At 41.3% G+C, this 11,534-nt stretch overlaps 1 protein-coding gene across 1 annotated transcript; it reads right to left on the reverse strand.

Annotated features, from left to right (window-relative positions):
• Positions 1-6,377: 6,377 nt before the first annotated feature.
• On the reverse strand, positions 6,378-11,111 carry LOC119332014 (probable RNA methyltransferase At5g51130). The gene is made up of 8 exons (XM_037605193.1): positions 10,747-11,111; positions 9,796-9,910; positions 9,123-9,170; positions 7,802-8,054; positions 7,602-7,689; positions 7,435-7,500; positions 6,954-7,022; positions 6,378-6,867 (listed from the first exon to the last, which is right to left on the reverse strand). The coding sequence occupies exons 1-8, from the start codon at positions 10,981-10,983 to the stop codon at positions 6,778-6,780; spliced, it is 966 nt and encodes a 321-aa protein (XP_037461090.1). The 5' UTR covers positions 10,984-11,111; the 3' UTR covers positions 6,378-6,777.
• Between the last annotated feature and the right edge of the window lie 423 nt (positions 11,112-11,534).

Here is an 11,534-nt window from a genome sequence, read left to right on the forward strand (position 1 = left end):
GGAAAAAAATGGTTCATGCCCGGGGTTAGAGTTATGGCGGCGGGGTGGGGGGAAGGAGGAAGGGGGGCACGTCGGTGGGCGGCAATTGGTGGTGGGGGGGGGAGGGTTAGCAGATGGTTAGGCCGGCGTTGGCTCGACGGTTCGAAGGAAGAAGACGGCAGTCTGGAGGTTGAAGACGCGCATCTGGCCCTTACTTTCCAGTAGACCGCTGGAGACCAATCGACTGACCAAAATTAAATTTACAGTCGATTGGTTTCTAGTTAGTCCCTTATCTTATCGTACAAATGTGAGAATCTTTGTTAGTAAATTGATGTTCACAAATATGCATGATACTAAATCTCAATTTTGTTTATTATTTCAAAATCCATAGAAGATATATATTTGCTGTATAAATAGAGCTGAGATCAAATATTGCAATAATCAGTGCCTTCAATCTCACGCTGTATAGCTGCCATTTGTAACTTGATTAAGAAGTGTTCAAACTTCAGACTACGTGTAGTGACAAGAAAAATATATATACCATGCACGGGACATCCCGTGCATGCATTGGCTGTTGATCATGCATGATAAAGATTCGTGTTCATGCATGTCAAATGGGTCACATGAACCGGTCACTTTTTTCACACTGTTAACCTTTTTTTCATGTGTTCTCTCTCCTCTCACCAACCCATGCTTTTCCCATTGATTTAATGTTAGAATCCATTTTAGCTTTTGAACTGAAAATTTGATTTACAATTCATTTGCATATTTGTGTTCCTTAAGTTAGGACTTCAAAATAAGACCACTCTTGAATATATTTGTAAAAAAAAAATCATAAATACTTAAAAGTGCAGCTGCACTTTTTCGGGCTCCTGAGCGCATGCTCATGGACCGAACGATGCAACAGACTCATTCCATATTTGATAAACTGTCCACCCACTTATTCTATATGTGGAAAGATTCTTCAACTATAGTGCGTTGATTTTTCTTCACCTCGTCCGACCAACCCAGCGATGACGTAACGTGCATTAATTCTGGTACAAGAAAATTCAAAAAACTATAACTTTCATACCGCATGTCGGATTGATGATCCGTTTTCACCGTTGAGTTCCTTGTAACGAGCTCTTCAAAACTAGATCCATATGAATATGTTTTGATGATTTTTTTAAAAGCAACTTTGACGCTAGATGAGGCAAGCTTAGTGCTAAACATGAGCAACTTTGATGCTAAAAGAATTGCACCATGTGTATGTGAATTCGCCTAGTAGCCTCCTACTTAGTTGTGTGCAATAGGTAATAGGTGGTTACATAGTCCGTTGCCTATCATACTGTGAAAGTTGCTCACCCTAAAGTAGTAAGTTGTCTAACATGGTTTCTTAGTTGTCTACCTCAAAAACCAAGTTGCATACATCGCTACGAAGCTTCCTACGGGTGATCCGCAATTGCCTAAAATACTATGAAAGTTGTCCATCAGGGGACCTAAGTTGCCAATGCTACTGAGCGCACGGTTGTTGGCTAGTCAGGTCGCGGGAGTTAGATGAGAAGTTGCATATGGGGTTATCAGAAGTTTCATAGAGGGGCGGATCAGACAATTGCCTACAAACCTACACAAATTCTTGATTTTTTGTCGAGTTGCCTACAAAAATCATTGAAATCTTTAGATATAATGATAGAAAACACACATGAGTTGGCTAGTCAGGTCGTGACTAGCTTTTCAAAACTAAACTCCACATGGATATATTTCTTTAATATTTTTAAAAGCAACTTTTATGCTAGATGAGGCAACTTTAGTGCTAAACAGAAGCAACTTCGCTCCATTAAAAATAACTAATTAGCAACAATAAGCATCTAACTAATGATACAAAACAACTTCGAAAAAGTGGTAGATAATATCACAACTTTCCTTCTACAGGAGGCAACTTTAGTGCTAAAGCAGGCAGCTTCACTACTTTCTGTGTCCTAGTTAATTTTGTTCAATTTTCTCCTAACTTCCTCGCTAGTACCTCTAAGTTGCCTACTGTTCACGCTAGTATGTCGTTGTTTGTAAATTGCCTATAATACTATGAAGTCATCTACCGGTGATCCTCTTATGTCTACTATTGCTAGTTATGGCAAGCAACATGATGGGGAATCTTGGCCACTTCAGAGTGTTTGTATGCAAGTTAGAAAACAATGATAAATAACTTCATAGTATTGTAGGCAACTATTTTGAAAAGTTAGGCAATTGTTCAGCAATTGTAGGCAACTAATTAGCAATAGCAGGCAACTATACATCATTGGCAGGCAATCTATAGCATGTATAGGCAATTGAACATCAAGTGTAGGAACTGATCATCAACAATAAGCAATTGAGAAGTCATGATACGCAAGTTGGGATAATGTTAGCAAAATTCACAAATACACACAGTGCAGTGAAATTGCTTTGTATGTAGCACTAAAGTTGCTTATATTTTGTGTGTGTTTTCTCATTTTTTACGCAAACCAACCTAATAGTCAGTCCTATTAGGCCGAAAAGAAAGTTGCTTCCCTATAGCACTGTAGTTGCCTTCATTGTACCCAAAGTTACCCTTGAAAAAAAGTTTGACGAAACCTACTCATATAGGATCTAGTTTTGAAGAACTCGTCGTGAGAAACCTGACGTTGAAAAGGAACTGAATTTCGATGCTTGAATCAAAAGTTATGGTTTTACAACTTTTTGAACCCCTAAATAAATGCACGTGGGACATGATTTAGGCTGATTTCATTGATAGCCATGTGCGTACGGGGTTGTGGCCAAACAATTTTCTTTTCTAGTGTAGACAATTAGACACAAGGACATATAATTACTATATACGGTTGTGCGCTCTAGGCAACAAACGAGCGCCACGGCGCTCTCTAGCCACGTCCTATTTTTAAGTAATATATTCAATATTGGTCTTGTTTTGAATATCTCGTCGGAATAAACACATTTGTCCAAATAAAATGTAAATCAAACTTTTGTTTCGCAAGATATCAGGCATCTAATTTGTTTGCATAGAAAGAAATAAGATGACATATTTCTGGGATGGAGTTATAGAGAGAGGTGGGGCATGCATGGACCTGAGATTTTTTTTTTGAAACTATGATGATTTTTATAGCAAATTCGAAAACTATACACCCTAATGTATAAAAATCAAAAGTATCACTCCATCAGCCTACCGTTGGCCGAAGAGGGACTTTTCGGCCTACCGTTGGCCGAAGAGGGACTTTTTGGCCAACTATTGGCCAAAGAGTACTTTTCGGCCAACCGTTGGCCAAAAAGTCCTTCTTTGGCCAACAATAGGCCGAAAAGTGGTCTTCGGCCAGCACATGCTCTCCTGTTTTAGAAAATTCATATCAATTAGGATTTTTAATATTTTAATTTGATTCTTTTTGCATTAGAATAGAAATTTTATGAAGTTTCTGTAGATATCAAGTTTGACTAGATTTGAAACTTTGAATTTGAATTTTCAAGAATTTGCTCAAATCACTAGATTGCCTATAATTTGAGCTAGGAGTATTTTTTATATGATTCTTTTAATTTGAGCTATTTCTTTTAATTTTAATTGCTTTAAATTGTTTTCTTTAGTTTTTTTGACATATTCTTTTAGTTTCTGTTAAGTTAACAGTAGATATTTTATTTGTAGTATTTTTTGTATTTTATTTCTTTTATCCTTCATTTTCTTTTCCGCCGTTCTTTCCCTCCATTTTCTCCCGCTATTTTCTTTTCTGCCATTCTTTGCCGCCATTTTCTCCCGCCATTCTTTGCCGCCATTTGCTCCTGACATTTTCTTTCCCATCATTTTATTTGCCGCCATTCTCTCCTTCCATTTTCTCCCGCCATTCTATCCCGTCATTTTCTTTCCCGCCATTTTCTTTCCCGCCATTCTCCCCCGCCATTTTGTTTCCCTCCATTCTCTCCCGTCATCTTCTTTCCCGCCATGTTCTTTCTCGCCATTTTCTCTTCTCAACTTATAAAACGAGCCTCACGGTGTCCATGACCGTAGATAACATTGTCTGACACGGTATGTGTCTCCTGCGTCGGTGCTGGTGGTGGAGTGTGAAACACTATTTGAGAGAAGTCATAAGTGTTTGCAGCTTCGTCATCATCATCGGAGAGTGTTTCACACTTATGACTTCTCTTAGAGAGTGTTTCACACTTCACATGAAGGCATCATCATCATCCTCCGCCGATGCAGCACTCTTGCCCTTTGATGATGCGGCACTATTGCCCTTTGACGATGCGGTACTCTTGCCCTTGGTGCTCAGCATGAAAATATCATCTTCATCCTCGCTGTCTTGGGTCAATAAATAAGTATGTTCTGCTGCAGCCTTTAGGAATGCTTCACCCTTATGTTGTTGCTTCTTCCATCTTCCATGCAACCTGAGAAGTTCTTTTCGTATCTCCTCAAAGGTCCTTGCAGGCTACCCGCACCTACTTAATGTGTGAGCCAACTCATTCAGTAAGGTGTCACTACTGAGGAGTTCGTCCCATGGAACTATCCTATTGTCTATCGTGAAATTGGTGTCTAAACTCAAAAGACATTTGAACATACTAGGGTGAAAACAACTATGATCAAAAGGATAACCGGACATCTTGACGAGACTACACTGGCCTCCTTAGTGTGGCGGAAGAGAATGGCGGGAAAGAAAATGGCGAGAGAAAATGGCAGCAGAGAAAATGGCGGGAAAGAAAATGGAGGGAAAAAGATTGCGGGAAAGTATAGTTTTTTCATGTATAAAACGGCAATGGTTGTACAGGATTTATAAGGCACTTTTAAATATAAACTCCTATCAAGCTCAAAGTTTTCTAGTAGGATAAAAGAAATAAAATACAAAAAATACTACAAATAAAATAGCTACTGATAAATTAACAGAAACTAAAAGAATATGTCAAAAAAGCTAAAGAAAACAATTTAGAGTAATTAAAATTAAAAGAAATAGCACAGAACCTATAAAACACTAAAACGGAATTGTTTTCATAAAAATCTAATTTTAAATAATCCTAAAATTTGCCAATTAATTACTACTGATAAACAAAGTCACAAAGAACCACTAGCAAAAAAGAATCATCTAAAAAATACCCCTAGCTCAAATTATAGGCAATCTAGTGATTTGAGAAAATTCATGAAAATTCAAATTCAAATTCTCAAATCTAGTCAAAATTGATATTTACAGAAACTTCATAAAATTTATAATCTAATGCAAAAAGAATCAAATTAAAATACTAAAAATCCTAATTGATATGAATTTCTTAAAACAGAAGAGCAGGTGTTGACCGAAGACCACTTTTTGGCCTACCATTGACCGAAGACCACTTTTTGGCCAACGGTTGGCCGAAAAGTTCTCTTTGGCCAATGGTTGGCCGAAGAGACCCTCTTCGGCCAACAGTAGACCGAAAAGTCCCTCTTCAGCCAACAGGAGGCCAACAGGGCGATACTTTTGATTTTTATGCATTAAGGTGTATAGTTTCGAATTTGCTATAAAAATTATCATAGTTTCAAAAAAAAATCCTGGACCTGACACTACAAATGGTTCTGACACACAACCTGACCACGGCGCAGAACATGCACGGGATAACTCGTGCATGGCAGATGATCCGCTCTCGTGTTGTCAAACTGACTAACCTGGATGGAGCAAGCAAGCTTAACGAATACGAACAGTATAAAAAAATGTGTGAGAGGAAATACGAACAGTACAATAACTAGCCAGCGTGCTAGGACTATGCCGTGGTCCTAGCCGGTGGTGGGACCACCACCTCGACGGCTTCCGGCCGACGATCCTGCTGGCCATGCCGATCAGCATGCCTATGGATATCCAGCTCTGTGCCGGCCCACACCTCCATGTCCTCGTCGGTGTCGGTGGTCGCCGGGCTGTGGTGGTGGTGGTGGTGGTGGTGCGCCACGCAGCCGTCCTTGAGGCACCGCACCAGGGCACAGATGAGCAGCCTCACCGCGACGACGGCTGCGACGACGATGAGCACAGCGAGGAAGTAGTCCAGCGCCGTCCAGTGGATGTGCTGGCACTCGGCGACGCCCATGCACACCATTGTCAGGCGCAGTTCATGCAGTCATGCATAGCAGCTCGCTGCGATCGAGCTGGCTATATAAGATAAGATAAGTTGAGAGAGAGAAGGGATTCCTTGCTTGGCTTGGGGCAGCGGAGAGGATGGAGATGGTTGCACCTCTGCCGAGCTGTGCCTTCCTTTGGGCTTCTTTTTTATTTTTGGAAGATCCTTGGAGCTTTTGGAATGTGGTTGCATATCCGGACGGTGACTGATCAATGGCTTTTTCTTCAAAGTGCTCGTGGAGTGGGCTCAGGTGCAGCTTGAGCTGCAAGGGACTGCGACATTGGCGATGCAGCTCCAGAGCTGAGCAATGTAACAAGTACAGTGTCTGAAAGTTGATCTAATCCAACCAAGATTTGCCGGTTTATATATACGATAAAGCGGTTGCAATTGTAAGAGCGCGAGAAAACTAGCCTGTTCATAGGAAGCGAAATCACTGGAAGGTTTTCTCTGGCATCTAACATTCATCTATACAGACGCTTAAACTCTGGCAAAGTATCGAAAACCACCTAGTGAAGGCAATACCACCACCACCCTATCCATACCATTCCTTGGGCGCTTGTTGAAAATGACACTTCCACAAATTGCTAATCCAGAGTTATGTGAAAACCTTGATCATCATATTTGTACCAAAGAAAGCACCGGTGAAGCTTGACGAATCCCGCAGCACCAAACTTATGCGCCCGAAGCAACAGATGAGCCTCTGAGCAAGAGGCAGGCGTTAATCTCATTCCATCATTTGTAGTAAACTTCAATTGGGCGGTCAAAACCAGCGACGGATCCGACCAATCTGTTGGTAATCACCTCTGCTGACCTGAATCCTACCTGCAAGCACAACTGCATGGTTTACAACGATTCTGCTGCAGGGAACTGGAAAAGAACATAGCATTAGTTGCCGATATAGAATGCACCTTATCAAGAAGTACCTCCCGGAATTTCTCAGGGTATATACAGATATATTTGAAGTTTTCTTTGGCAAACTGAAATCCACCAGAAAAAAGGACAGGATGATGTGAGTTAACTTCACCCCATGAAAGATTGAGAAGAAATAATTGTTTCATCGATGGATCAGGATTTTTGTTACTAAGAAAGATTGTGTGATCAGGGGAAACAAAAGCAGGTTGGGTGAGAGTAGACACCAACGAAAATGATGAAAGACTTTTTCAGAAAGAAAAAACACGTAAATGATGAAAGACCAGGAAGCAATTCAAACCAAGGAGTACATCTAGCTTTGAAACGAGCAAGGGACCAAAAGAACAGCTCAATGCAACATACTCATGGCTATCCTTCAGGCCTTCACAAACAGAGTTAGAGCTCTAAAGTTGAAACTACCATCTCAAGCTAAAAACAAATCATGTAGCATCAGTCATCAGTCTGACAATCAGAAATTACCTCTGACACTAATCTGTTTTTCCTATACGAGGTCCAAGGTTGAGGCTCCATGATAAAAATCCCTCCCTGCAAAACAAGAGAAGCAAGCGGAAAGAAGACAAGGTATTGTTAGTTTTTCCTCTTACCACAGAGATCCAATTTAGGGACAGCAAAAGATAAATAGATACCGGTCTTAGAAGACTCCATATCTTCACAAACAAAGTGATTATGCCATCATCACCCCAGTTCAGGTGGATCCATTTTGTCACGCTCAAACTGCAAGAGAACAAAAGCACAACCAATCAAGATGACATTCAATTTGGATAGTGACTAATACAAATAAACCAAAAAATCTCTGACATGTCTCGCTTGTAAATTTGCAACTTACCACATGATGGTGTCATACTGTTCTGCATATTTGTGTTTGCTCTGTACAAAATTTTCAGACCGAAAAGAGACAATTTCAAAAAGATCAGGTTGTTCGTCCTTAGAAATATTTCCATTTGGCATTTCAGATACCACTTCTTCTGGACAGCTCTGAGCTGTGGAGTCTGACGAGTTATGGACCTTGGCACTTTCTGGAGCCACATTGCCTGTTCGAGATATCCTTCTTAAATTCCAGTTAGCAAGGTCAATCAAACCTACAAGGTTAATATCAGAATCAGTTTCATTTGACAAACCCAACACAGCTAACCATACTACATTGCGCAAGCCAAGAACACACAAACATTACGTAACTACAAGGCACTATTCAATTATGGTTGATGATATTTATTGGTAATCTGTCAAATACTATTACTTAATTACGAACCATGCATCTAACATCAGAAAATTACAGAAAAACAAGTTTGACTGTCATAAATGCACATTCTGCTAAAGAACAAATTAACATTATAAATGTCATACAGAGTTTCATAATTTCAAGATAGGTTCCGTTATCAATAGAGAAACATCGAATTTGTGAACAGGACGGTGTGGGCATCAGCAAGGATGTTATGCCATTAAAAAAAATGTCCCACCAAATTCTACTTCTTTAGACTTGCAACCACAACATGCCTCACAAGCATTGTGTCAATACAATAATTACGAACTACTAGCAACACTGAGATGGTTTGGGCATATTCAGCGCAGGCCTCCAGAAGCTCCGGTGCATAGTGGACGGCTAAAGCGTGCGGAGAATGTCAAGAGAGGGCGGGGTAGACCGAATTTGACATGGGAGGAGTCCGTTAAGAGAGACCTGAAGGATTGGAGTATCACCAAAGAGCTAGCTATGGACAGGGGTGCGTGGAAGCTTGCTATCCATGTGCCAGAGCCATGAGTTGGTTGCGAGATCTTATGGGTTTCACCTCTAGCCTACCCCAACTTGTTTGGGACTAAAGGCTTTGTTGTTGTTGTTGTTGTTGTTGTTGTTGTTGTACTAGCAACACTGAGCTGGCATATGCAATAACCGGTCAAACAGGACTAGATTTTCTTACTGGCATTTAATGTTGTTCAGAAATGAGTATTAATGCTCTCAGCGCGCAACATTATATATATAAACACAAAATGTACATAAAGGCTGCTGAGAGACAAGCATCAATCAGATATTCAGATTGTTTTTCGAAAGATTCCAACTACCAGGTACTTCATGCACTAAAAACAAACAGTATGAAATCTGTATTACAAATATACAATATTACTTCATTAAATATTACAATAACAGTTTAAACCTTTATCGATGTCAACTCCAAGGATGCTTCGACATTCAAACTTCGTCGCTGCACAAGGTAAAGAAAATTAGAGATGAGAAACTGTGTTTGACAGGAAACTTATTTAGAACATTCTACAATATCTCTCTCTTGCAATTGTGACATCTGCCCCAAAAAAATTGTATATGTCACCTGTGATGTATTGATTTCTAGCAAATGAGTGTCAGAAGAGTCACTAAGTCATCAATGCACAGAATAATGAAGCAAAAGACCAGCTACAGCTAATTGGCATTCAGTTCTTATACGGTCAAGAGTTGTCAAATGAAAACTATGCTATTGCAGACCATTATAATAATAAGTTAACAAAGGTGGCTGACATGTTTATGTAGGGCAGTCTCAACTGTATTACAAGTGGCAACCTACAATAGATGGCACATACTCGATTAAAATTATCCTAACGTAACCATATGAATAAATCAAAGAATATTTACAATAATTAGCTAAATAATGCTTATGTTAATATGGATAAGACTTTCATATTCAACAATAGAAACTAAAACAATGTAACTGCACAGTAACAGCAGTCTGCTAATTCAAGAACAGAAGATTACATTGAAGTTGAAGACATGAGAATAAGACCGGAAGATCATTAACCAAACAAAACAGAACAAATTTTTTATCCCCAGAACATTACCTATACCGATTGTGACCAAACCTTGGTTGCATCCAATATCGAGACAATCCTTGCCTGCAAACCACTCCTTCTTGAATATCTCAAGGCGGGGATCTTCACCAACGTTACGATCAATCTGTTGAACATCAAAAGATTGAAGTTATCAGCTAAGATTGATTGATCCAGCCATCGAGTGTCCTTTTATCGTATGAAGTGAACTATCATGTGCAGCATAGAACAATTAAATGTCCAATCTAATGAATAGACCCTCTATCCATCTATTTGCCTCCTTTGTACAGGTGAATTTAGCATAAGCAGATCTGTGAAAACAAGTACGTGCAATTAGGCTCCATGCTTGCTTACTCCTTCTATGCCAATAGCCATTACAGTAACACCTTGGGGCATTTATTAATCAGAAATTATATTACATGTCCAATATGGGGTCAAAGGCTCAAAGCAGTGGTGATTACTGTGCCCCTGAAATTCGGCAGCCATGTCACACACAGTACCACAATGGTTGGATTGTCTAAACCAATGAAATGATGAGCTAATGGTATGGCGTAAAAGCGGCAATTTAACACCAAAATACAGATAACGTCTATGCTGGCCTACCACAAACTAGAATCAAACAAAACAAGTATATTCATCTCACTCCAGTTTCCATTCAATACAAAAAAAAAAGGAACCACGGGCCCTCGTTGCAAAACTCAAGTTCTGCCAGCTCTGAGACACAAATCAACGCAGAAACCTATTAGCGCATTTCATCAAATAGTTAGGGCGCGTCCTAAGCAAAAGCTCCACCGCTTTCAGCTAAGAATCCTAGTCCGTATAAACCATCCCAGTCCCAGGAACATAGCAATCTCCAGCAAATCATTTCACCAAATAACTACACGGCATGCACAACACAATGACGATTCACCCTTTGTTAGAGAGAGGCCACAGAGTGGAGGGGAGAAGCACGGTTCAACTCACTCGGTAGCCGTAGTAGTTCCTGTAGTTTCCGTAGATGAAGGCACCTCCCTTGTTCTTCCGCTTCTTCCCTCTACCTCCGCCCCCACCACCTGCACCACCGCCGCCGCCGCCACCACCACCACCGCCGTTTCCTCCTCTTCCCTGTGCGTCGCTCTGTTTTCTCTCCGCCTCTCCTTTGGGCCCCTTGGCAGCGGAAGGTGGCTGCGCGACGCCCTCCGGCGCAGCCGTGGTGGCCATCCCCTGAGGAGGGGTGGCTCTCTTCGCCGCCGCCTTGTCTCGCTTCGCGCGGACGGTAGTGGGGAACAGCGCGCGGACGGCGAGGCGGAGGAAGAAACCCTTCGAGGCGAGAGGCTTTGCGGCGCCGACTTGAGCAGCGAAACAGAACAGGCCAGCGCACCTGAAAGAAAAAGAAAAGGGAGTAAGGACAAGGCGAACAGACCTAGCCAGATGGGCCGGCCCGGCACGGCCCATCCAGGCACACCTAATATACGGGCCAGCACTCATGCCATACTCCCTCAAAAAAGGTACGGCACAACAAGTAAACGGTCCGGCCCACCGACATGTTTAGCTAGCCTTTTTGGGCTGTTTTGGGAGCTAATTTAAAACAAAACAGACGCTAGCCAACTCGCTCCCAGAATGCTCCCCCGATTGCAAGCTTCGTCGGCCGTCGGATCTGCCCCTCTGGCTCGCTGCACCGTTGGATCTTCACTTGCAGTTAAATCATTTTTCACCTCCCAGTCATTTTCCTTGCCCAATGACGAGTGGGCTCGTCTCAAGCTTGCATTGGC

Source organism: Triticum dicoccoides, chromosome 7A (genome assembly GCF_002162155.2).
Source record: "Triticum dicoccoides isolate Atlit2015 ecotype Zavitan chromosome 7A, WEW_v2.0, whole genome shotgun sequence".
NCBI lineage: Eukaryota > Viridiplantae > Streptophyta > Magnoliopsida > Poales > Poaceae > Triticum > Triticum dicoccoides.

Coding starts and splice junctions, on each gene's coding strand:
- LOC119332014 (XM_037605193.1), bottom strand. CDS start 10,983: ATGGCCACCACGGCTGCGCCGGAGGGCGTCGCGCAGCCACCTTCCGCT. Junction 7,690..7,801: donor CAGTATGACACCATCATGTG/GTAAGTTGCAAA, acceptor GTTCTCTTGCAG/TTTGAGCGTGACAAAATGGA. Junction 6,868..6,953: donor GGGAGGTACTTCTTGATAAG/GTGCATTCTATA, acceptor TTGTGCTTGCAG/GTAGGATTCAGGTCAGCAGA.